At 44.5% G+C, this 26837-nt stretch overlaps 1 protein-coding gene across 1 annotated transcript in view; it reads right to left on the bottom strand.

The window, feature by feature from the left end:
- Window positions 1–26837, bottom strand: part of FURIN (furin, paired basic amino acid cleaving enzyme) — a 1258063-nt gene that overhangs the window by 878467 nt on the left and 352759 nt on the right. Inside the window, exon 3 of the mRNA XM_044078261.1 lies at window positions 10873–10971. Within this exon, the coding sequence (XP_043934196.1) occupies window positions 10873–10971 (99 nt within the window). The remainder of the gene's footprint in view (window positions 1–10872; window positions 10972–26837) is intronic.

The raw sequence follows: 26837 nt of genomic DNA, 5'->3' as shown, positions 1-26837 counted from the left end.
GTCAGTTTTTCTGAAAGCCTTAGTTTTATCCAAGTAGTAAAGTAATTGCCTATGAATGTCCAAAGAGTGCAGGAGTCCTTCTCCTTTGTTCTGGGGATTTGGGAAGAAGGTGGGCAAGTGAATGGTTTGGTTTAGGGCCACACTGGATACCACCTTTGGCATAAAGGAAGGATTAGTTCGTAGAGAAACTCTGTCTTGATGAAAAATCAGGAAAGGTTCCACTGCCATTAGTGCCTGTAGCTCCAAGACTCTTCTAGCTGAGGTTATTGCTAGTAGTAGGGCAGTTTTCCATGAAAGAAATTTTAAATCAGTTGAAAAAGCTGGTTCAAAGGGCAGCAGTGTAAGCTTTTCCAGGACAAAGTTGAGATCCCAAGTAGGTGTTGGAGCTCTCCTTGGCGGTTTAAGTTTTTAGCCCCTCTGAGGTACTGTCTTAGGAGTGGATGTGAAAATAAAGGAGGATCCGTGCTGTAATGAGCTGAAATTGCTGAGGCGTGGATCTTAATAGATGAAAAGGACAGTCCTTTGCGTAACATCTCAGTTAAATATTGTAGAATCTGAGGAATGTTCGGCTCCAGGGGATTTAGGCCTTTAGCCTTGTTCCAGGAGCAAAATCTTTTTCATTTGTCTGAATAGGTTTTCCTGGTGCTGGGCCTCCTGGCCTCCAGAATGACATCCATAACAGCTTTGGATAAAGGTGTTGGCTGGTTGTTTAGGTAATTTGCCATGCAGCCAGGTTTAAAGTCTTGAGCTGGCTGTGTAGAATCAGATTGTCTCGCTGGGTGAGCAGGTGAGGAATTTGTGGCAAAATCCACACTGGGCCCTGGGCCATGTTCCTTAAAATTGGATACCAATGTTGGCGTGGCCAGTCTGGTGCAACAAGAATTGTGGCCTCTCTAATCTGACTTTCAACAGTACCTTTGCTAGAAGAGGCAGTGGAGGGAAGGCATACACTGTTAATGTTTTCAACTGAATGAGAGAGGGTCCACTTTCCAAGCTAGTGGGTGGAAGGTCCTTGTGCAAAATTTTTGAAGTTGGTGGTTGTGGGGGCTTGCAAACAGATCTATGTCTGGGCGTCCCCATTTTTGAGCTATCATTGGAAATACTTGTGGATCTAGTTTCCATTCGTGTGGATCCATGATGTTTCTGCTTAGGTCGTCTGCCAATGTGTTTTTCTTTCCTGGCAGGAATTGTGCTTGTGATTGAACCTGGTAAGACAGTGCAGTGTTCCACAAGGTCATCGCTTGCCTGCATAGAGGGTAGGAATGTGTGCCCCCTTGCTTGTTTATGTACCACATAACTGTGCTGTTGTCTGTCTTATTAGTAGCTGTCCTGGGTGTAGAAGTTCCTCGAAATCTGTTAGGGCATTCTGCACTGCTAGCATTTCTTTTTGGTTGATATGCAGGTGTCTCTGATCTGTAGTCCATTTGCCCTGAATGCACTGTCCTGCCATGTGTGATCCCTAGGCATAGTCCAATGCATCTGTTGTCATACTTTGCCTGGCTGTGGGCAAGGTGAAAGGCTGACCCTTGTTGAGGTGAAATGCCTGTGCCCACCATAAAAACTCCTGTTGAAGGCAGGGAATGAGTGGAATCATGGTTTCCAAGCTGTGGCTGTGCTGAGTCCATACACTTTTCAGGTACCATTGTAATTTCCTCATATGCAGTTTTGCAAATGGTATTAGTAAAATGCAAGATGCCATGAATCCCAAGGCCTGCAGAATTTTTCTTGCAGGGAGTTGGGTCTTTGTTGCCATTATTTTGAAATATTGAAACAGCTGTCGTTTGTCTGGCGTGAGATAAGCCATCTGGGCCGTTGTATTAAAGCTGGGCACCCAGGAATGTTATGTTTTGTGAGGGCACTAGTTTTGATTTCTTTTCGTTCAATGTGTACCCTAGGCAACTTAGAAGGTGTTTGACAAATGCCAGATGCTGTAAAAGAATGTCCTTGCTTTCTGCTTGAATAAGACAGTCGTCCAGGTATGGGTATATTTGAATTCCTCTTTGTCTGCAGTATGCAATTACTGGTGCCAGGCATTTTGTGAAGACCCTGGGCGCAGTAGATAAGCCAAAGGGCAGTGCAGAGAATTGATAATGCGTTGAACCTGCAATGAAGTGGAGGTATCTTCTGCAATCTTGTCTGATAGGGACATGCAGGTATGCCTCCTTGAGGTCCAAAGTGACTAGCCAAGCATTCTTGCCCAGCATGGGAAGAAGCTGCTGTAGTGTTAGCATCTTGAATTTTGGTACTTGCAGATAGGTGTTCAGAATTGAAAGATCCAGAATGGGTCTCCATGCTTTGTCCTTTCTTGGAATTAGAAGAGTCTTGAGTAAAATCCTTGTCCCTGCTCCTGTGTAGGTACCTGTTGAATGGCTCTCATGTTCATGAGAGCTGTAATTTGTTTTTGTGCCTCTGCCCATTGATTTGGTGGCAGGTTTGGCATTCCTTTGATCCTTGGTAAGGTATGAAAGTGGAATCTGTATCCTTGAGAGACAATGTTTAGAACCCAATTGTCTTTTGTGATGATGTGCCAGTTGTCTGCAAAAAATGCTAGTTTTCTTCCCAAGGGTGTTGCCAGGAGAGATTTGCTTGGTAGTCTGAGGATAGAGTCATTGTGTCTGCCTTCTGCTAGCTTAGGGCCTGTCTTCTCCTCCTTTCTGGGTAGCAGAACCCCATTGGCGAGGTTTGTAAGGGCCCTGTGACTGACCTCTGCCCCTTGGGCGTCTGTATTTGCCCCTCTGTGATCTGTCTGAAGCTGGAAAGGACCAATTTTTTGTTGGCCAATTTCTGCTGAAGCGAGGGGGTTGTAGCTGCAAGAAATCCTTGACCGTTTGCATAGATTTAGCCTTATCCTCCATTTTCTTTAAAGCCTCTTCTGCTTTGACATCAAATACATCCTGTTGTAAAGGTGCATCTAATAATTTTGCTTTAACATGGTCAGGAAGGGTTTGCTCTTTTAACCAAGCATGTCTACGAATGACTGAGCCAGTAACAGCTGCTCTACAAGAAGCTTCCAGTGAATCAAATCCGCATTGTAAAGTATGCATGCCCACCTGTTCAGCTGCATGCAACAGATCCTGCATTTCCTTGAATTCAGGCTGTTCTGAGTGTGTGCTCATTTTTTGTTTTAACTGAGACATCAGGAATTGTTGATATTTCAACATGTGAAACTGGCAATTTAATGCTCTCATAGCCAGAGTTGCAGAGGTGTATATTTTCTTTCCCCATCTATCTAGGGCTCTGGAATCTCTTTCAGAGGGCACAGGATTTTTAGCCATAGAAGCCTTTGCCCCCTTAGGACCCTGGGATATGGTTTCTGGGTCAGCTACAGGGCTTTTATAAAGGAATTTGTGTGAGTCAGGTACTCTGTAGTATCTGTCTGGTTTGGCTGGAGCAGGAGGTAGAGAGTCTGGATTTCAACTAGACTCCAAGTAGACATTATCCACAATATCTAAAACAGGAGGGATAGCAAGAGGTCTGTGCTGGGGTAATAAAAGGACCTCTCGGAGCCTTTTCTTAGAATCCGAGTAATCCTGGCCTTCCCAGAGGAAATGCTCCCTCATGGTATGTAATGTTTCCCCAAAGTAGTCTTCAGGGGGAGATGCTGAGGGAATAGAGTCTTCAGCATCAGAATCCTCATAAGGTGGAAAAGTGTAATCCTGTTCCTCAGAAGAATCTGAGGAGAGAGAAACCTGGTCAGAGGATGCATAATCCTCCTCTTGTCTTGGTCTTTTATCAGGAGGGGGATGGGAACCCCTGATAAGGGTAATTAAATCTTCAGCCATCTTAAGCATCTGTTTCTTAGGCATGGGGCCTTGACCTGTAGACTGAAGAACAGTTTTCTTAGGTTTTAAAGAAGTTTTAAGCTTAGCATAAGATTTAATGGTGAGTGTAGTCCGTCTGAAGACACCTTCTGCAACCGAAGGCGTTTCCTCTGCACCGGTGTCAGTAGATGGCTGCGTCGGCCTAGTAGACTCCACTTGGGAGTCGGCAGCTGTCTGGAGTTCCAGCTCTGCGGTCGTCAGGGATTGCGTAGGCGCCTCACTGAAAACCGGAGAACCGGCGACAGGCCCAGATGAGGCCTCGGGGTCTGGCTTATTCCCAGGCTGCCTGTCCTTATCCTTGCGTTTTTTATGAATTGCGGTCATTGACTGCTCCGACGGCATGCTATAATTGAATTTCCTACCAAAGTAACGCCGTGCGAAGTCAAAAAGGCGTTTGATAGTGCGTTTATTAAACCTAGCGCAAAACCGACAACCTGTGACGTCATGGTCTGGGCCTAGGCAAGGTATACAATAGGAATGGAAGTCCTTATAAGGTATTTGCTTCCCACAAGAAATGCAATTGTTAACTTTTTCTGACATCGGACTGAGGCAAGAAAATGTTCCCCAACGGGGTACTTAGCTTTATTGAAGACTTTGGACTGAAATTCAAATCGAAAATCTCAGGTGGCGGCCGGCCGGCACTTGCGAACTGCTTCTGCTTCGGGCACAGCACGGCAAGAAAGACTGAAGAAAATGGCGTTGGATGCCTCTTGTATACCCCTGACGCACTGACGTCAGGGAAGAAGCGACAGCAACTGACGCAGGACCAAGACTTTGGAATTCGGGCCGACTGCGAGACCGCCTGACGGCAGGATACCCAAGTGTGATGACTGCAGCAGGGTAACACGATGAACATCTGGGTATTGCTGTGGAGATTCTTTAAATAACTACAGAAGGACGTGTGGTTGTCTTTACCATCTGCTGCAATTCTGTTTTCATAGCTAGCTTTAGAGGCTTTGATGAGGGATCTCAACTTTTTGTTGAGGCTGGTAAGGGAGTTTTTCCAGTTAATTAAAGCAACAAAAGGGAAATTAACAAGGCTTAAAATGACTTTTAAAAGCAGCTAGCCTATCACTTACTCAAGAACGTATGAACCTACAAGTTGGCTATTTTATTAATGCTTTGTGATAGTTTGTTCATCTGGGAAGTATGCATTTTTATGAATATTGGTGATGCATATGTTAAGGTAGGTGGCAAGCAGGCTATGGTAGTCTTAAATCCAGATTTTGTCAAGCAGTGTTTTGCTCTGTAGAAGGCCCCTAGTTTTTTGAGGATTCTTTTTTAAATAATGTTTTGAAAGTCTTAAGTCAAATTTTAGGTTACTGTCAATGATAACATCAAGCAGGTTAGTGCTGGTGACATTATCAGGTATGGTGTTTTGGGATGATATCACTTGTAGTTGTGCTGTATAAAGTGTAGTGGCTTTAGATGCAAACAGCATGATTTTAGTCTTTTGGGGACATAGTATGGTGTTCCCACGTTATAGCCCACTTAGAAAAGCAGTGAAGGACGTCTTAGTGACCGCTTACAGCTCAGTTACGAACTCTGGTCAAGTAGAACACTGTAGAATCATCTATCATCTACATACTGGAGGATTTCAGATGGACCAGTGACAGTGTTCGGTTTGTTAATAAAAATGTTAAACAGAAAGGGATCTAATGAGGGACTCTGATATTCGCAGGGAGGAAGGATGAGTGGGTTGTTTGCCATGTAACAGACTAAGAACGATAATTTAGACAGCTTTGGAACCACAGAAGAATATGAAGTGAGAATTTATGTTTTGAGAAGGTTTCAAGAAATTTTGGGTGGGAAACTGACATAACTTAGAGAGGTCTAAAAAGTTGCGAGAACAAGTTGTTCTGAAGTTCATTTATGGTGTTGGAGGATATTAGAGCTCTAGAAGTACTATGGCTTGGTCGGAACTCTTGTGTTGGGGCTAGAAGTTCACTGCCTGAGAAGCAGTGAAGCAACTGTGAATGAATGCACCTTTCAAGGACTTTTGATTTTGACAAGAGAATGGCAGTGAGTCTACAGTTACTGAATTCTGTGGAGTTGCCCTTTATGCAATGGTATTATATGTTTGCTTCCAGAATTTGGGGGCATAACATTCCTTCATAGATCTGTTGATAAGAATGGATAAAGTGCAGGAAACGACATCCGAAGTCAGTTTAATATATTCTATTAGATTACTTGCTGCAAGTGTTGTAGACTTTAACAGCTTTCTCATTTTTTTTTTTGAATTATGGAAGTAGGAACATGTTTCAGTTGTTGAAGTGTCACTAGGACCGGAAGATGGGACACACTGCAGTGTAAGAGAATAATTAGCGAGCAAATTAGCTGTATTTATTAAATACAAGCTGTAAGCATGTGCCAACTGATATCAAATTCATCTGGTAAAGGATTAGGTGGGAAGGAGTTGCCAAAAGTAAAGAGCAAGTTTTTTTAAGCCCAGAATACATTGGGGTTATTTTTTTAGTTTGTTTTGTAGATTCACAGAAACTGTTTTTGCTTGTTTTTTATTGGCAAATGTTTTTGCCCAATTGCGGAGGGTCACACAGGTCTGAAAGAGCGTCTTATTGGTATGTCAGTGTTCATCAAGAATCCAACAATTGTTTGGGGTTTTGCCCATTCCCATAAGCAGTGCAGTCTCCATTTTGAGATATATATATATATATATATATATATATATATAAAATACCCCCTCAAAATATTTGGATTGTATTTGGCTTTCATTACTATGAAGTTTCAGTGTTCCAGTCTCATCTTTTGAAGTTCGTTCTTCTGAACTAGATCCAAATATACTTGTAAACATTTATACACACACACACACTATTAAACATGTTTAAAGTACATACAAAAAAGATCAGATTAATAGAACCACAGACAAGAGCACTACCACTGTGGCAGCAGACAGATCTAAGACCCCCCCCCCCCCCAATGGAAAGCTCATTTTCATGTATTCTTGCGTAAACAATCATGATCAAGCACAGAGGAAGATCATCTCTCATTCCCTGTTCCCATCCATTAAATAAGACAGCATATTTTAACGACAGGTAAAAAATACAAAAAAAAATGCTTTCCTACATACAAGCTTTCACCGATACATCCCTCAGTTTACTTCCATTTTTTTACTACACAAAGACAAAGTTCAGGAAGAAGGGTAGATTTAAATAATACTATTTTCTGTATAAATGTGGAATACTGCTAGCTATGTAAAAAATTGGCAGAAAAATTACATAACAACCAAGGCAATAAGATTCCTAAAAGTAGTTTTATGGAAACCATCCTGATATGATGCAACAGCACCAGAAAAGGGATTAGGATGGGTGGATTAGAACAACTCAACCGGCAATAATTAAAAACATGGTAGTAATATAAACACCACACTATAACTGCTCAATTGAAAATCTAACACCAAGTGAAGGTACAAATGACTCTACTGCCTCCCTAATGAAACGGTTTTATGACTGTCATCATGAAACAGCATAAACACTCAATTGCGATCAGCAGTCATGGTGAGAAATATTAATAAAATGCAGCCCTTGTGAACCCCTGACACACCCTTGTAGCTTATATAGACCAGTTGCAAAAAAGCTGCATCGCAAACAATGGAAAAATCCCACAAATGCCAGAATACCAACATTTAGGTGCAAATCCTGGTACTCACTCCTTGATGACCAGTACTGATCATTAATGTCTTTAATACAACCATGGCACACATCTTTAGTAGGCCTTGCAAAGGCCAAGTAAGCACAAACAGCAATGGTATATTTCCCAGGTTAAGTTCTGTAACTTAAAGGCATCACTTTATGAGACTTTAAGGGTGCTTATATTCTGAATTTAGTGAGCCAGGAAGACTATAATGGAGTGGTATCCCATCCAGAATTGGTTCCTTATGCTTGCCAGTGCAGGCCAAGCCTCCCCAATGACAACAAACGGAATAAAACAAGTATGAGAAAAATGAATGAACAATAAAGCAAGAGATTATGTAGTTCTAGTAACACGTACAACATCTGACCATAAGCTAATCACCCTTGATATCCACATCCCACCCCCACCCCCCATTAAGGAAACCACAGTAAAAAAAAATTCTCCAAAGCCAACTTCATGCTTCTTGAGACAGAAGTAGTGAACTTCATGACATCCATGCAGATGGACAATACAGTTACAACTGCTGAATCCTACACAAATGCACTCTATAAGCACTTACATGAGTGCATGGATCGTGCTATCCCAAACAGAACCAAGACGCTATCCTCCAAAAAATGGAAGCCAATCTGGTGGTCCCCCTGCCATAAACAAACTGTACAAAAGAAGGAAGAAACTGTTGCAAAAGAGAGTAAAATCCCATGAGTGGAGGAACTCCCTGGTCAGCCTCAGTAAGAAGCTAAGATCCCCTATAAGATCCTCCAAAACTAGCTATGAAAATAAAATCACCACTAATTCCAAGGACAACCACAAAGCATTCTATAGCTATGTCAAGAATCTCAATGGCAACACCCAGATCTGCTCTGAGTTACAGCACAAAGGCACGAAAATTACAGAACCAACTGATATTGCCAACATCCTGGCAGATACGTTCAGTGCTAACTTTACCCCCCCCCCCTCACCCCCTAAAGGGCCCATATCTATACAGGAAGAATGCAGAGCCCCTGTAATCACAACTACGCAGGTGAAAGCTCCACTCTCTAAAGCCAAAAACACAGCATCCATGGGACCGGACAACATCCCAGGCTGCGATTTACATGAACTTCAGAATTAATTGGCTCCTCACTTAAGCAACATGCTCAATAATAGCCTCGCATCAGGCTTTGTGACCACTGAATGGCGCACAGCAACAGTTATCCCACGCCACAAAGGGGGAGCCACCACTTATCCCGGGAACTATAGACCTATTAGCCTGACGAGCCTGGTCTGCAAGGCCATGGAAATGTATCATCATGGAACTCATAAACAAAGACATTGGTAACCGCCAAACTCTGGATCCCACCCAGTTCGGGTTTGTGAAAGGCAGATCATGCCTCCTGAACCTGATCGACTTCTTTGAGGCAGTCACCAAAGCCGTAGACGAGGGTAAGGTGGTTCACACAGCCTATCTTGACCTCGCCAAGGCTTTCGACACCATCCCCCATTCTGGAATTATAGCCAAACTCAATAAACTAGGCATAAATCCCAACGTCACAAGATGGGTTGCCAACTGGCTCACTGACAGAACCCACACTGTAAAAGTTGCAGACACCAAATCTGACCTCAAACCAGTGACAAGTGGAGTACCGCAGGGTTCCGTCCTGGGACCGCTCCTGTTTGGTATCTACTTCTCTGAAGTACAGGCTAACACAGAAGGCCTCTGGCTAATGAAGTTCGCAGATGACTGCAAACTAGGAGCCATAGTCAAGTCGCCAAATGATGTGAACATCCTACAGAAGGGCCTCTCTGAGACAGAAGCCTGGTGTCAGAGCCATAGCCTCGAGCTCAATGCCAAAAAGTGTAGTGTCATCCCCTTTGGTAAAACCTCTGTACCCATGAACTACCACATAGGCAGCAATCTACTTAACACCGAATGCATGATGAGACCTTGGGACCCAGGTGGACAGTAGTCTCTCCTTTGACAGTCACATCACCACAGTAGTCAGAAAGTCCTTCTACGTGGCACACCTCATCATAAAAGGATTCTCATCCAGGAAAAAAAAGAGGTCATCATTCCCCTCACCCATTATAGAGTACAACGCTCCTTTTGGAATGTACCTCACAACACATCTGCAGCAGCTGGAAAGGTCACAGAAGTACCTCACAAAGAGGATTACTGGACTCAAACAAATGTCCTACACTGACCGTCTCAAAAAACTCCAGCTTTACTCCGTAGCATATCGCCTACTCCGAGGTGATCTCTGCCCAACATATAATGTCAAACCCAGAGCTGTTGGACATGCTACACCTAAAGAAATCCCAATCCCTCCGAGCTACACGCTCTAGGGACCTAAACCTTGTCACCACAATAAACAGGACATACTGGAGGGATAGATTCCTATCCCAGAGACTTCCCATACTCTGGAACAGGCTAGCCATCTATGTCAAACAAAGTTCTTCATTAGCACTCTTCAAGAAAAATCTTGATGAGTGGATGGGAAATAGGAAATACACCCCGGGGATCACTTCTGTGTCTCTGCTCAACAGTGGCACAGGAAAATAACTTTCTTGGGTGGCGTAAGCCAGGGAACCTTGTTGGCTAGGCTTACGTAGGCCCTTGGGCCGACAGCCTAGTACCGACCTATGAAGCTGTAACATTAGTTTGAACATTGCCATTTAACAGATGATGGTGATAAACCCCCTTTTAATCCTTTATTAGTTTAGAAAGGAGCAGCTGGAAGGAAAGAAAATAACGTACTTATTTTTATTTATATTTTCTTGGCCAGGTTAATCCCACTTGGCAAAGGCCTTCTTTTCAGGGGGAGAACCGAAGTGGTATTCATACTGACTAGGGGAAATTTGGCCAGGGCACCAGGCTTTTACAACAACCCGAGTTACTCCCAACTCAGGCAGATGGGGCCTCACTTTATATCTCTGCTGAAGGATAGCTCCCAAACATTTTTTCAGAATGCTGCAACTTTAATTTCATTACAGTATGACTATTTACTGTTTAGTGTACCTTTGTTCTTTATTGTCTATGCACTTTTCCTAACAAGCAGCAATCACTCTGCAGTACAACTGCTACAGACAACAATGAAACACTGATTTACTTTTCTGTTTTTGCTACATATGTAGAAAACTGAACAAACTTAAAAATAAATGTATGCATTTCTACAGTAGCCCTATCATTCACAAACTGTCATACCACCTTTCATCTCTGCAGTCTTTACAGCACTGTGGTAGTAAAAAAAAAAAAAAAAAAAAAAGAAAAAGGAAAAGATGATTCAGCACACAAGTGCACCCTCATCAGTTCCTACTCTGGAAACAGTCTGAATAAAAGGTCTTGCCACACAGAACATGCTCTACAAACAGCTTACAGGAGTCCTGAGCAAAGGCACCAACAGTTAAAATAAAGATTTTATACCTGTGTATCTCTTTCTAACAAAATATGACGATATCTGTGGGCTGTAAGGGACCTCTTCACTACGCCTCGGTGATGAAAATGATAGTAATCTCCAAATATCTGAAAAAATATTAGAATAAAAATGTAAGTTTTCTTATCAAAATGTCAGGATGTTTTAAACGTCCTAAATACTATGAGCATGCAGTAAATCACAAGGAAGCGAAAAAGGAAACGATCTAAAGTGAATTCATTCCTCACAAAGACATTACTTCTTTACAAAATATAAATTAGAATTTTCCCCAGCTGGCACTATACTACTCTGTAAAGCACTGAGACATTAGTGCGCAACCACAACACACACCTTTGAGAACAACTTCTAAACAAGAATCTCTGCTTCTTGCAAATCCCCTATTTATATTTTTTTCTCTGCTGCTACAGGCAAGTTCAATATTTTATGCAATTTGCTTACTTCCCAAGACAGTTCAGTGGTGTGCACACTAACTCAGTCGGCATAAAATAGGTGCCTCCCCACAAGCCTCTGCCTGCACTACTAACTTTCAACTTTTCTCCTGACTGTTCTGACTTAATATTTCTTTCTATAACCCAAGCTATTTTTCAAGCTGAACAACTTATCCAATCCCTCAGGACACTCTTGCATTTCCCACTGACCTGTACTGACTGATTGTTTCCTTGGCTTGTGCTGCCTGGTCTCCTCATGGTTCGCCCTCGCTACGCTAGGGCTCACTCTGCTCCCCTGCCCTACCCCCATTCCACCCACCCCCACTTTCCTATGAGTTAAGCACTAGCCCCCATGCCCCCGCTTTAACTGCATAGCCAATCGACATCCACTTCCTCCACACAACTACTCTTCAACATAGAATACCTTCCTTACCACAGTAGACACCTGGTAGTCAAAGTTTAGGCTACAGTCAACTTGCATTCCCAAGTCTATCACTACCGAGTTGTCACTTAGGGCATTATTTAAATGAGTCTGCAGGGTATGATTTTTGCCAAAGGGGGTGACAATGGATTTTTTAGCACTGAGTTTGAGTCGATGGCTTTAGCACCAATCATTGATTTGTGCAAGTCCCTTGAAGTATACTGACATCTTTTGGGGATTCAGTGATTGCACCCAAATTGTAATCAGCAGTCAGCCACAGCCCCTCCGTTTTGGCCTGAACAGCCCAGTACTGACCACTGGGAAACCCACTGGTGACAGGTCTGCTGGTTGAGGTAAAGTCCCCAACTTTGACTGAGTGCGATCTGTCAGTGAGCCAGTTAGCAACCCACCTGACAACGTAAGGGCAGATATTCAACTGGGAGAGTTTATTAATGATGCCAGAATTTGGGATTGTGTCGAAGGCTTTGTCTAAGACAGTAGGCTGTATGCACAGATTGGCCTTTGTCTGTGGGTCTGGTGAAATTTTTGAACAAATCCACCAGGTTTAACAGGCATGCCCTGCCTCTGACAAAACCAAACTGTGCCAGACCCAGGGTTTGGAGATCACTTATATCCTTATTTATAAGGTCCATGATGATTTGTTCAATGGCCTTGCAAATAAAGCTGGTTAAGCTTATGGGTCTGTACTTCCCAGGGTCTGTTTCTGTACTCCATTTATGAAGGGGGATGACTGTTGCTATTTTCCATTCAGCAGGGACAAAACCAGTACTCAGGCTGTGGTTGAAGTTAATACCTAATTGAGTCGCTAACTCATTTAAAAAACGCAACCTGGGATACCATCCAGTCCCACAGAGGCTGTGCTTTTGGCCTTGGAGAGAGCATTAATAACTTGCTTTTTGGAGAGGAAGGTGGGGGGATGTAGAGAGAATGCTTTGTGGCAGCATATTATTGTGGGAACAACAACTCCTGTTTTTACATGCTAGAGATGATAACACGATGAAGAATTCCATTGAAAATGTGGGTAAGAGATCTGCAAAAAAAGCAAACAGTTCAGAAAACAAGGATGCAAGCAGTCAATGCCAGAACCTTGCACCAGTGTCAAGGACTAAAAGCAGTGGCTTACGAATTTCAGAGTATGTAGTAGTCATAAACTGGAAAAGGTAAGTGGCAAGATCTCGGAGATGGAGAACCACAGAAGGTAGCAGAGTACAGACCCCACACAGAAATACAAATTCATCCACAAAGATGGAAATCACAAGCTGCTAGTTACCAATGCAGACAGAAGCTGACGAGAGAGAAATAGAAGTTATGTTCTTACCATAACGTTCCATGTTAGTTGTCTTCTTCTCGCCTTCTTCTTGCTGGATGGGTTCGGAGCCGACCTCGGCTCCGACTCGGCCACTCTAAAAGCTCGAGAGTTGGTTCCACCGGCTTGAGGCTCCCCTTATATCCCACAATGCTAGGCGAGAGTTACCTCAGATCTCGTTTGTAAGCTAACCCCAGCTTATAATAGTAACAGAATAACTATAAACAGAGTCCACCTCTAACAACAGGGAGAAAGAAGGGTGACCTACATCCTGATTCAGGAAATATGCAAAGCAGCATATGCCTAAGTAAAGAGGTGGTAGAAAGAGAGGTCACAATCACAACTCCTCTAGGTCTGTCCAGGCCAGGGGGAAGGAGGGTGGGGCAAGAAGAAGCGAGAAGAAGACAACTAACATGGAATGTTATGGTAAGAACATAACTTCTATATGTTAAGTTGTCTATCTCGCTTCATTCTTGCTGGATGGGACCGTCCTAGCACCTTGTCCCGGGTGGCCTAACGGAACAGACTCCTGAGAACAGTGGAACCAAAGTTAGCTCTATGCCTAGAAGCTAAATCCAACTTATAATGAGAAATGAAAAAGTGTGAGGAGTAGCCCAAGTAGCCGCTGCACAAATGGTGTCAATAGGCAGTCTGTCTTGGAAGGCTATGGAAGTAGCCAAAGCTCTGGTGGAATGGGCCTTAGGTTTGTTAGGCAGCCTTTGGTGTCTAATTTCATAAACAAGGGAAATCAGAGATGTTAGCCATCTAGATAATGATACCTTTGAAACTGAAAGTCCCTTCCTGCCTTCTGCATAGGAGACAAACAGCTGGTCAGATTTTCTGAATTGTTTTGTTCTATCCAAATAGTACCTTAACTGACGATGAACATCTAGTCAGTGTAATTTTTGTTCAGACCTATTGGAATATTCTGGAAAAAACACAGGGAGGTCAATGCTTTGATTTAGATTAGATGTCGAGGCTACCTTAGGCAAAAAGGACGGGTTGGTTCGTAAGGATACCCTGTCCTTATGGAACAACAGATAAGGAGGCCGACAGCTGAGTGCATGAAGTTCCGAAACTCTTCTAGCTGAAGTAATAGCTACCAGAAAGAGCGTTTTCCATGATAGCAATTTTAAAGAACAGGAGGCTGCAGGTTCGAAAGGGGAAAGAATTAAAGAACTCAGAACTAAATTTAGGTCCCATGGAGGAGGAGGATTTCTTATAGGAGGTCTGAGAAGAAAAACTCCTTTCAAAAAGGCCTTGCAAAGCTTGTGGGACATTAAGGCAGACTCAGAAATACCCACATGAAAGTTAGAAATAGCTGCCAATTGAACTTTAAGAGTAGAAGGAGATGAACCTGCATGGAAGAGTTCAGCTAGAAAATCAAGGACTATTTGGATGGAAGCAGTGAAAGGATCTATGTCCCTTCCTTGAGCCCAATATGTGAAGCGTTTCCACTTACTCAAATAAATCTTCCGAGTGGAAGATTTATGGGAAGCTATCAAAATATCTCGAACGGAGTGAGATAATTGAGGAAGCCTGGCTAAGGTTGGAACTGGAGGAACCAAGCAGTGAGGTTCTGAGAGGGAGGGAGCGATGAAACTGACCCGACTGATGGATCAAAAGATCTGGAACTAGGTCCAGATGCCAAGGTCGCTCAATAGAAATTGATGTAGAAAGGGGAACCACACCTGTCGAGGCCAGTAAGGAGCAATGAGGATCAACGAGGCCTTCTGAGCGATAGCTTTCTGTATCACTTGAGAGATTAGTGGGAAGGGAGGAAATGCATACAGAAGTCCCGGGGCCAAACTTGGACTAGAGCGTCTCTGCTGGGTTGGCCTGGTAAAGGGAATAGAGTGAAATAATCTCTGCACTTGCTGTTTTGGGGAGTAGCAAAAAGATCGCAGCAAGGCTGACCCCACTTGAGAAAAATTTCTCTCACAACAGAGTCTTTCAGAGACCACTCGTGAGGCATGAGGATAGCTCTGCTCAACTTGTCCAGCGATTTGATTGGACTTCCGGGATGTGCGTTGCTATCAGAAACCGCTGAGAAGAAATCGCCCATTGCCACAATCTGAGTGCTTCTCGACACAGGGGGTAGGACCTGGTTCCGCCTTGTTTGTTGATGTACCACACTACAGACATATTGTCTGTCTGGATTGCAATCGTTCCCAAGGGAAGAGAGTCTTGAAGGGCTTGCAACGCTAAAAGCACTGCTCTCATCTCCAGAACATTTATGTGCAAGTGGCATTTGTCTGGTTGCCATGTGCCCTGGACCGTCCTGCCCTGATAATGCCCCCCCCACCCGATCAGGGAGGCGTCCGTTGTCAGAGTAGCAACCGGAGGGAGGAACAAAGGGTCTTCCCAACAAGAGCTGAGGAAGACATCCACCACATGAGATGATTTCTGCGCCTGCGTGATCATAATGGTGTGGGACATTGGAAGTTGCTGGTATGACCATTGTGTAAAGAGCATCCATTGAAGGATTCGCATGTGGAATCTGGCTAATGGAAGCAGAGGTATGGCCGCCATAATTCCCAACACTTTCAGAACTAACCTGGCTTTGATTCTGTTGTTGTTGAAAAGGAGTGAGACCAGTTTGTGTATGTCTGTTATTCTCCGATCTGTTAGTCTCGCAGACATGTCTACTGTGTCTAGATTTGCCTATGAAGGTAATAGTACGACAAGGCGACAAAACAGACTTTTCGCAATTTATTGAAATGCCTAACTTTTGACAAATGCGAAAAGTGTAATCCCTGGCCATCAGAAGGAGATGCTTGGTGGGAGCTGTGAGGAGCCAGTCGTCCAAATATGGAAACACCTGGAATCCTTGTCGTCTCAGGTGAGAAGCTACCACTGCCATGCATTTGGTAAACACCCGGGGGGCAGTGGTGAGACCAAAGGGCAGGGCCCTGAATTGAAAATGACTGGTTCCCAGCCTGAAGCGGAGGAATCTTCTGGAGCGTCTGTTCATTTTTATGTGATAGTACGCATCCTGAAGGTCTATAGAGCACATCCAGTTTCCTTTTCCCAATAGGGGAAGGATGGACTGCAGCGTGACCATCCGAAATCTTGTTTTCTTGACTGATCTGTTCAAGATACTGAGATCCAAAATTGGTCTCCAGAGTCCCCTGTTTTCTTTGGAACTAAAAAGAACCTTAAGTAGATTCTGGATCCTTGCTGGTCTGCTGGAACTGGCTGAATTGCTCTTTTTGCAAGCAGCTTTGAAATTTCCAAAACCGCTAGATCCCTTTGCGCGGGTGGAACATCTGGAAGGGATTTTTTTGATTGGTTTGGAATGCGAAGAAAGGGAATAGAATAGCCTTCGGAAATGACGGACTGTACCCATTTGTCTTGAGTCAGGGATAGCCAGGCTTCTGGGTACAGTGACAATCTTCCCCCGACTGCCCCCGAAGGTGGGCAGTCGGGCAACACCTCAGGGATGCTGAAAAGGCTTATCAGAGAAAGCTTCTCGATTGCCCTGGTTCTCGGAGCCCCCTGCCTCGAGGCGGCGCCTGCCATTGTTATTCCCCTCTGCCTCTGGCGGGAACCGACTCTGTGCGTCAGGCGAAGTCCCTTGAGATTGTTTACGGAACCACATTTTTCCACTTTTCTGGCCTTTGGGGTAAGGCCTAGAAGGAGTAGAAAACGGACTCCGACGGCAGAAAGAGTCTTGCCATCAGTCTCGCACCTAGTCAAGGTTTCTTTCACTTGAGGACCAAAGAGATGATCCATCGAACGGGGAATTAGTGAAAGACGTCTTGAAGGGGTCCGCAAAATTGCATAGCCGCATCTAGGCATGCCTACGTAAGGCCACACCTGTCCCTGCGGCCCTGCTCGCTCCATCAGCCGCATAAGAAAGGAGGCGCATGGAGGAGTTGGCTATGGAGTTAAGGGTAGCCAGCTGAGTGTTCATCTTATCTTGAAAACCCGCAGCTGTAGGGTCCTTCAACATGTCACTCGCTTCTTTAATCAAGTCCCTTTGAAGACGAGTAAAATGGCACAGGTAGTTCAGCGAACGCATAGCAAATGTCGCTGACGAGAACATCCGCTTCCCGTACCTGTCCATGGACCTAGATTCCTTGTTAGGTGGATGGACAGGTACTGAAGGATCAGCTAGTTCCTTCTCGGTGGCAGCAGCAACCACCATAGCATCCACAGAAACTCCTTTTGTCAAGAACTGTTTGTCTGCTGGTGCCGTTATGAATTATGAGGGTCTCCTGGGAGTGGGGTCCACTGAATCAGGAGCCGTCCATGCCTTTTTAGCTACCACCTGCATGAGGGGGTCAAAGGGGGGAGACACCCAGGAGGTGGAAGGACGAGAGCCAAACGCCTCAAGGTACACAGATTCATCCTCCGAAGGGTTGAGGGCTGGCCAATTTCCCCTCTGTTTGAGGATTTCTAGAATGTCTGCAAAAGAGACATCTTCAGAAGGGGAACGGGGGGAACCCTCGGAATCCTCTAAATCTGTGTCAGATGTGATGGACTCAGGTGAGTCAATGTGTTTCCTCTTACACTTCCTCTTCCGAGGGGGCTCTTCTGCCAAATCAGGAGAGGCCTCGGAAGAGGATGAGATCCCCACAGGGGGTTCCTGAGGAGCTAACTCTCTGCGGTCCGGGATGAGGGAGTGAGTCGACTTGACCTGAGGCACCGTAGAGGGAGGGGCGGACGGAGCCGACTGTGGAGTAGAGCCAGGCTCTAACACACTCCGCATGACCTCGAACGCACCCCTGTCAGGCAGAGCCAGAGGTCCCCGCTCAGAGAAGCTGAGAACCTCCCTCGGCACCGACAGTGATGGCTCCGAGGCCGATGTCGGAGCCGAACTCACCAGCGCCGAAGCTCCGAGAGGAAGAGCGGGGTCGGACAAGGGTCCGATGCCACTCACCCCCTCGGAGCCGACGAGGAAGCCCGGGGCCGAGATTCTTCGAAAGAAGAAATCGGAGCCGACGACGGCGCCGAAGACATCTGTATCGGCTCCGACGCTACCACAGTCTCGGTTCCGAAACGCCCCGGCTCCGAGCTCAACGGAGTCGGAGGAGGAACATATTGATGGACAGGGGCAGGGATCGACTGATGAGTCGGGCTCTGAAGCATTTGGGCCAGTGCCTCGGACTTAAGAAGTCGACTCACTACCCTCTGAAGGTCATGATCCGACAGCCTCGATGACCTAGAGGTGAGATTTATGGCTCCGTTCAGACAGCAGAGGAGATGCTGGAGCCGAATGAACGGAGCCAAGGGATGGTGACCTAGATCTCTTCCTAGATGTCGGCTCCGAAGGTCTGGTAGGAGCCGACAAGGGATTCTAATACCTCGGCTCCAGCCGGAGCCGAGGGAACCACAGAAGCTGTAGACTCATCGGCTCCAGCCGGAGCCGATGCAGACGTAGGTTTAGTAGCCTTAGGTCTCGGCTCAGTAGCTGGAGCCGAGGACCTAGAAGCCTTGGAGGGCTTCCCAGAGACAGAAAGGGAATCCTCAGGCTTAAATAGACCCCTTAGGATCAACTTGTTCTTTCTTTCCTGCAGGACCCTGGGACTGAAGCCGTGGCATACAGCACAGGAGTCCTGCAGGTGCAAAGGCCCCAGGCAGTAGACACAAGAAGTGTGACCGTCTGTCAGAGACATTTTCTGACAGCACGCATCACACTTCTTGAAGCCTGAGACCTTTGTGTCTTTAGACATCCTAGAACAAAAAAGTGTAACCACACACACTCAGTCAGACACACTGATTACACTTTATCTTATTTTTTAAAACTCAAAAATAAAACAACTATCAAAGGGTTTTAATTAAGAGTAACACACACACACCACTAGGGAATGGGGGAAAGGCCTGAAGGCCCGAGGGAAAACTTTAAAGTTCTTGTGGAAAGAAACGGGATTTTATGAAAAAAAGGGTTAGAAATCCAGTAAACTAAGGGAAAAAGTAGTTAAAATCAAAAATAAAGGGGTTTAAGTATCCTAACTTACTGAAAGTTTACTTACCAAGAAGCCGGTAGAAAACCAACACCTCGATCGCTGTAGCGGCAAACGAGATCTGAGGTAACTCTCGCCTAGCATTGTGGGATATAAGGGGAGCCTCGAGCCGGTGGAACCAACTCTCGAGCTTTTAGAGTGGCCGAGTCGGAGCCGAGGTCGGCTCCGAACCCATCCAGCAAGAATGAAGGCGAGACAGACAACTTAACATCATTTGTTATCAGAAGCTGTGCTACCAGAAATTTTAATCATGCCTTTCCATTCATTGTTAAAATTGGAAGCAAACCCGGGTTGACTGACATGCGTGACTTAAGCTATGGAAGAAACTTTTAAGACTTCATAAAGTTAAATTCAGGCATTCTGTGGAAAATGGTTACCAGACTGTTTCCACTGTGATTAAGAAGCAGCATGGCATTCAGTTGAGTCGTCAAGGTTTGGATGGCAAAAAGGGAATCTGTTTACCATGAACTGAGTAAATTTAAGAAAAACATGTACTTATTGTGAAGACAAAATAAAAATTTTTGAAAGCTAGAAAAAGAATCCTCAGTATTACACTGGCCGTAATGAAGTCCCAAATTAACATCTTCAAGGTCAATGAGGGCAACATACTTGCCTTTACTAGAAAATATTCTGTTAAAAAGAAGGACAGTAGAAGGCTGTGGTCTTCTAGTTTGGTTAAAAAATACATAAAAAAGTAGGCAAAGCTCACTAACACAGCTAGAATTATCTGAAAATTCAGAATTATGTTAGGCTAATTAGAGTTATGATATCTAACAATGATGTACTATCCATCTGACTGACAGAATCATCTATTGCTTAGCTTATCTGTGACTCTTAGTAAGAAAGATCAATGCAGATACTTTTCAATAGAGAAAATGGTTAGTTATTTAGGTCTTCTAAAGAGATTATGACAGCTTAAATGACTGAGGTAGATTATACAGGGGACTAGAGTGGTGTAACCTACTACACATATGAATGACCAAAGCTGAATAATGTGGAGTGCTACAATACAAGACTGTACTTCAGAAATACAGAACAGATTTAAATGGAGATAAGGAGTACCTGACCAACAAAAGTATACTTCCCTGCCACCTAGATGAGTAACAATTTTTTCACCACACAATATTGACATCTGCCTCATGGTTTTTGAGCTTCCTTAAAGTACAGTTTTGTACCTACCATAAATGTAGATGTTCGAGTGTTCACCCTGCTGCAGTCATCACACTTGGGTTATCCTGTCGTCAGGCGGTCCCGCAGTCGGCCGGAATTCCAAAGTCATGAAGTTCACCACTTCTGTCTTAAGAAGCATAAAGTTGGCTTTGGAGAATTTTTTTACAGTGGTTTCCTTAATGGGGGGTGGGGGTTGGATGTGGATATCAAGGGTGATTAGCTTATGGTCGGATTGGACCAACGAGGAGTTGACTTCAGGTGTGGAACACCAGTCACTCATGTTGGTAATGACTAGGTCTAGGATATTGCTGCCCCTGGTGTGGGTGTGGATAAGCTGATCCAGGGCACTGGAGTTTATGAATTCCAGAAAGCATTGTGTGAAGGAGTTGGTACACAAGTAGTTTTCCCAGTTAATGGTGGGGTAGTTGAAATCGCCCATTATTAGGGTGTTTAGTTCAACCCCAGTATTTTCCAGTATATCAAGAAAAGAGTGGGAATTTTGGGGCATGGTGGGGGATCTGTAGCAATCTAAAATTTGGATTGCAGTTTTGCAGAGTTAGTTGCACTTGGATAACCTCGGATGCATTATGCGGAGCAACTAGCCTGGAGGTGTGGATAGCCTTAATGAATATGGACACACCTCCGCCTTTGGTGTTCCGGTCCAGGTTACATGGTCGAAAAGTGTGGTAGGAGTTGCAGCCTGGTAGTGCAGGGGTGCTCTCTGGAGCCTTAAACCAGGTCTCAGTCACTGCACAAATATCGATGTTCTCCATTTTAAGGAGTGCCTCGAGTGGAGCCTTTCTTCCCAGGAATCCACTGAAGATGGGACCTGTGCTCAGTCAGGCTTTCTCAGAAAACAAAAACAATCAATCAATAAATAAATTATATTCCCCACTGAAATCACTAAACATTCGGGAAACAGGAAATTCTTCCTTTGCAATGAACTCCAATGATGAAAGTGAATTTCAGCAAAGTATGCCAAAATAAAACTTTCCACACACAGGAATAGCGTCCATTCACAAGGTTCTGCCCTGGACCTGCTCAGGAAGCCTACCACAAAGCTGCCTTTTGAAGGAATGTAAAGTGTCTGAAGAGTTATCTGATGGTGGTTAACAAAATCCCTGGCCTAAAGGGCTAGCCAATCCCTGGCCTAAAGGGCTAGCCTGCAAAGATAAGATCTTGTGCCCTCATTTGTTGATGTACCACATGATTGTGATGTTGTCTGTAAAGACCTTTAAACAGTATGGAGATCAAGAGAGTGGAAGGCATGAAGAGGAAGAATAAGTGCCCTCACTTCCTTTATGTTGATGTGGACTGACTTCTGAGACGAGACCATATACTCTGAACCCAGAGCTTGTTGAAAGTGGCTCCCCACCCCAGAGTGGAAGTGTCTAAACAGCTCCTGAGTAGGGGCAGGGGTAGCAGTCTGAAAGGGTAGTCCCTGATTGATGGATATCTGCCAGTTCCACCAGTGCAACTCCAGTTTCAGACAAGGAAATAAGAGAACTGGGAACTCCAGAAAATGGCAATTCTGGAGCCACACCATTGTTAAATACCATTGAAGTTTTCTCATGTGAAACTTGCCAAAGGGGAGCATGGGGGTGGCAGATGCCATGAACCCTATGATTTTGAGACATTCCCTTGCTGAAATGAGAGAAGAAAAGCAGAGACTGGAAGCAAGTTGTCAGAGGAAAAAAAAAAAAAAAAAAACAGAACCTTGGATGAAGACAGACAGGCCAACACTGGAATGGTCTAAATTCTGCATCCCAGAAAAATGCAGTCTAGAGAAGGAGCGAGGTTGGACTTTTTGAGGCTGAGTGAATCCTAGACTCGGCAGAAGCAACGTGGTAAAGTTCAGATCTGCAAAAACCGGGATTTGGGGAGGGTGGGATTGAAGAAGTAGATTGTTCTGGATACCCTGAAGCCTGCAAAAGGCAATGACAGGGGCTAGGCATTTGATGAACACCCTCAGAGCCATACAAAAACCAAAGGGCAAAGTAGAGAATTGAAAATGCAAGAAAGAGAGAAACAAAAATGTCCTAAATAAATGGTGACAGAGTATGAAAATACATGTCACTTAGGTCTAGGGCTACCAGGAAATACCTGTGGAAGTAAGATGGGGGACCGAGTCATGAAGGAAAGCATCTGAAAGGAGGCAATCTTTAGAAAAGTACTTAGGAAGGAAAGATTTAGAACCAGTCTCCAGGATCCCTCTTTTCTAGGAACCAGAAACAATCTACACTTCCACTTAGCGATAGAGGACCAGAAGCTAGGAATCAGGAGCCAAAGCAGCAGCTGAAAATGTATCCAAGAAGTCATCCAACAAGGAGTGACAGCAGAAGATTTAGGAGATTCCAGCTGCAACAACTCAATACCTTTTTTGAATTAGCAGAGGCCTATGAGCAATCAGACTTAAAATTCCACCATGTAAACTACCTTGAAGGTTGAGGAAGACAACTCCTCAAAGGGAGAGTCAGGACTCAAGGAATCCTCTTCTTCAGAGCCACAGTCTAAATGAGAGATAATTTGTGAGGAGTAGGCCAATAACTCGTCCCCAGAATCTACCTCCTCATCTGAAGACTCAGACTCCCTAATCCTTTCAGCTGGAGTAGAGGACCAAGGAGAAGCAGGAACAGACCCCCCCCCACCCCGAGGTTGTCTTAGGTCCATCAAGGCATTAAACAAGCACCAAGTAAAATCCTGCCATTACCTCCACGGATTCTTAGGAATGTGGTTAGTATTCTGCTTCTTCTTAAGTGGGACATCCACTTTAACTAACCTTGGAGACTCCAGGTCATGCCTAGACTCAATGAGGGTACTAGGGACCTCTTCCCTCACCAGAATCTGGGAAATCCCCTTAGGTTCTTTGACAGGGAACCACGGATAATGATTTCTAATGTCCACTGTGGATGTCTACATCACCTCAGTGGATGTGCGAGAAGCTGGTTCCATGTCAGTCTCAGATAGGGTTGCAGCACAGGAAATCAGTGTCTGCACTGGATGGTCTTCAGGGCCTTCACTCACTTCCAAAGAGACATCTGGCAGAGGCTGGACAGCAGCAGAATCAGACTGAAACTTCTCAGTTTTCTTTGAGAGACAGCTGTACCTCAGGGTGGGGACTTTGCCATGGTACCCTGGATCAAAAGTTTGAGACACTGGTTCTCAAGGTAAATAGAAAGATAGAACAGATGGCTGCGAAGAGTTTTAGTCACAAATGCCTGACAAATGGTACACTAGGTATGATCATGCAATGTACCTAAGTACAGTTTTGTACATACCATAAATGTAGATGTCCGACAGGTATGCATCTGCAGTCCTAACAAATGGGTTGTCCTGTCGTCAGGCAGCCCTTCGGTCGGCCGGATTCCAAAGTCTGGGTCTGGCCTCGGCTGATGTCGCACTTCACCCGACGTCATAGCTGCAGTTCTTCAGGTATAAAGGTATCAGCCAACGCCATTTTCCTCAGTGTCTCTTGCCCCAGATGCCAGGTGCCCTCTAGGAAGGCTAAATTTGGATAAATGTAAAAGTTTCCAAATAAGAGAGAGCAAATAAAAATAAACATGTATATACATATATACAAACAAATACACCATAATAGATTCCCCCAGCTAGCTAGAAGATGGGCAAATACCCTAGGAGTACCACAGAGGGGAAGGAGGGAGGGTAATCCTGACTGCAGATGCATACCTCTCGGACATCTACATTTATGGTAGGTACAAAACTGTACTATGTCCTTCAAGGATGCATCTGCAGTCCTAACAAATGGGTAGAATACCATAGCCAAACTGGGGAGGAGGAATAATAAGATTATGGTGTAGTTAAGATCCCTTGCAAAACAGCAGTGGCAAAACCTGCTCGGGATCTGGAGTATAAGGGTAGATTATAATGCTTGGCAAATGTATGCACAGAGCTCCAAGTAGCAGCCTCTAAAATGTCTTTGGTAGCCACTCCTCGTAAAAAAGCTGTAGTAGTGGCTGTAGCCCTTGTGGAGTGAGGTCTGATGTTTTCTGGAGTTGTCTTTCCATGGTAAGAGTAACAAAATCTAATGCAATTTCCTATCCACTTAGAGATTGTCTGTTTTGAAATTGCTTTTCCTTCCATTCCTGTTGCATATGCTACCAGTAGCTGGTCAGTTTTTCTATTGCTCTTGGTCCTGTCCAGGTAGTAGCGCAATTGCCTATGTACATCCAAGGTATGAATAGTCTTTCTCCCCTGTTCTGTTGGTTGGGGAAGAATGTAGGCAGGAGGATAGCTTGGTTTAAAGATACCCTGGAGACCACCTTTGGCATAAAAGTAGGATTAGTTCTCATGGACACTATCTTGATGGAAGATAAGGAAGGGCTGTACTGCCATTAATGCCTGTAGTTCAGAAACCCTTCTTGCTGAAGTGATTGCAAGCAGGAAAGCAGTTTTCCATAAGTACTGTAATTCTGCTGTTGCTGCTGGCTCGAAAGGAGGGAGTGTCAACTTTTCTAGCACAAAGTTCAAGTCCCATGCGGGCAATGGTGGCTTCCTTGGTGGTTTTACATTTTTAATTCCTCTCAGAAACTGCCTGAGCAGAGGATGTGAGAAGACTGGAGGGTCCATGTTGTATTCTGCTGAAATAGCTGATGCATGAATCTTGGTGGAAGAATAGGACAGGCCATTGTGGAAAAGCTCTGCCAAGTATTCCAGGATGTTAGCTATGTTTACCAGTGACACATTTTCTTCTTTTGCTGCACTCCAAATGAGATATCTTTTCCATTTTGCTGAATAAGTTTTCCTTGTTGAGGGTCTGCGAGCCTCCAAGATAATGTCTTTAACCCTTTGTGATAAATCTGGGTTATTTTGTCTTATGCAATGTTCCAGGCAGCCAGCTGAAGTGTTTTTAGGTTTGGATGCAGGGTTTTGAAGTTGTTCTGTGTTAACAGTAAGGGAACTAGGGGCAGAGGCCATATTTGTTCCCGAGACATGCTCCTCAGTAATGGGTACCAATGCTGCCTCAGCCAGTCGGGAGCTATCAGAATGATCCTTGGACGGTCTTCTTTGATCTTCAATAGCACCTTGTGCATCAAAGGAAGAGGTGGGAATGCATATGCTGTCAGGTTTTTCCAACTGAAAGATAGGGAGTCCACCTTCCAAGCAAGTGGGTGGTATGCCCTCGTGCAGAATTTTTTCAATTGGTGGTTGTGTGGGGATGCGAATAAGTCTATTTCTGGTAGTCCCCATTTCCCTGTAATGGATTTGAAGATGTCTGGATGCAGCATCCATTCGTGAGCATCCGTGGTAGTTCTGCTTAGGATGTCTGCTAGTATATTTTCTTTTCCTGGTACAAATATTGCTTGTAACTGAATGTTGAAGCTCAGGGCCACATTCCAGAGGTCCATTGCCATCCGGCATAGAGGGTATGAATGTGTGCCTCCCTGTTTGTTGATGTACCACATAACTGTGGTGTTGTCCGTCCTTATCAGCAATTGACCCTGTCGAAGAAATGGTCTGAATGTCTGAATTGCCAGTTTTACTGCCAGCATCTCCTTTTGATTTATGTGTAGGTTCAGCTGGTCTTGAGTCCATAAGCCTTGTATGCACTTGTCCAGCATGTGTGCCCCCCAACCGAGGTCTGAGGCGTCCGTTGTGATAGTCTGGCTTGGTTGAGTGCTGTGGAAGGGCAGCCCTTTGTTCGATTGACAGGCCTGAGCCCACCATTGGAATTCTTGCTTCAGGCATGGAATTATTGGAATTTGGGTTTCTAGGCTGTGCTTGTGCCGAGACCATAAATTCCTTAGGTACCATTGTAACTTTCTCATATGTAGTCTGGTATGTGGAATCAATATTATGCAGGATGCCATGTAACCCAGGGCTTGCAGGACTTTCCTTGCTGTTAGCTGGTTCTGCTTTGTTAATGCCATGAAATAGAGAGGAAGGTGCTTCTGTTTTTCTGCTGTGAGGGATGCCATTTGATTTGATGTGTCCAGCTCTGCACCCAAGAAAGTTATCCTTTGGGATGGTATCAGCCTTGACTTTTTTATATTGACTGTGTATCCCAGGGCTTGCAGTATATGAATGACCTTTTTCAAATCTTTTGCTAATTTGTTTTTGTTGTCCGCTTGTAACAGGCAGTCGTCCAGGTAAGGGTAAATTTGAATTCCCTGAAGCCTGCAATGAGCAATTACTGATGCCAGGCATTTTGTGAATACTCTGGGCGCAGTAGATAAGCCAAAGGGCAATGCTGAGAATTGATAATGCTCTGATCCTGCAAGAAATCTGAGGTATCTTCTGCAATTTGGTCGTATGGGGACGTGCAGGCATGCCTCCTTGAGATCTAGAGTTACCAGCCAAGACTGCTTGCCCAGCATGGGAAGAAGCTGCTGTAGGGTCAGCATTTTGAATTTTGGAACAATGAGGTATGTGTTTAGAGCTGACAGGTCAAGAATAGGTCTCCATTGGTTTCCTTTTCTTGGCACCAGGAAAAGTCTGGAGTAAAATCCTTGCCCTTGTTCCATAGACGGTACCCTTTCTATAGCTCTCATCCTTAGTAAGTGGTGTATTTGTTCTAGAGCTTTTGTCTTCTGATTTGGAGGTAGGTTTGGCATTCCTCTCTTCCTTGGTAGAGTATGGAAGTGAAACCTGTAACCCTGGTCTATTGTCTATAATATCCATT

Source organism: Protopterus annectens, chromosome 7.part0 (genome assembly GCF_019279795.1).
Source record: "Protopterus annectens isolate FY-2018-M chromosome 7.part0, PAN1.0, whole genome shotgun sequence".
Lineage (NCBI taxonomy): Eukaryota > Metazoa > Chordata > Ceratodontiformes > Protopteridae > Protopterus > Protopterus annectens.
This window is presented reverse-complemented; position numbering and strand designations above follow the sequence as displayed.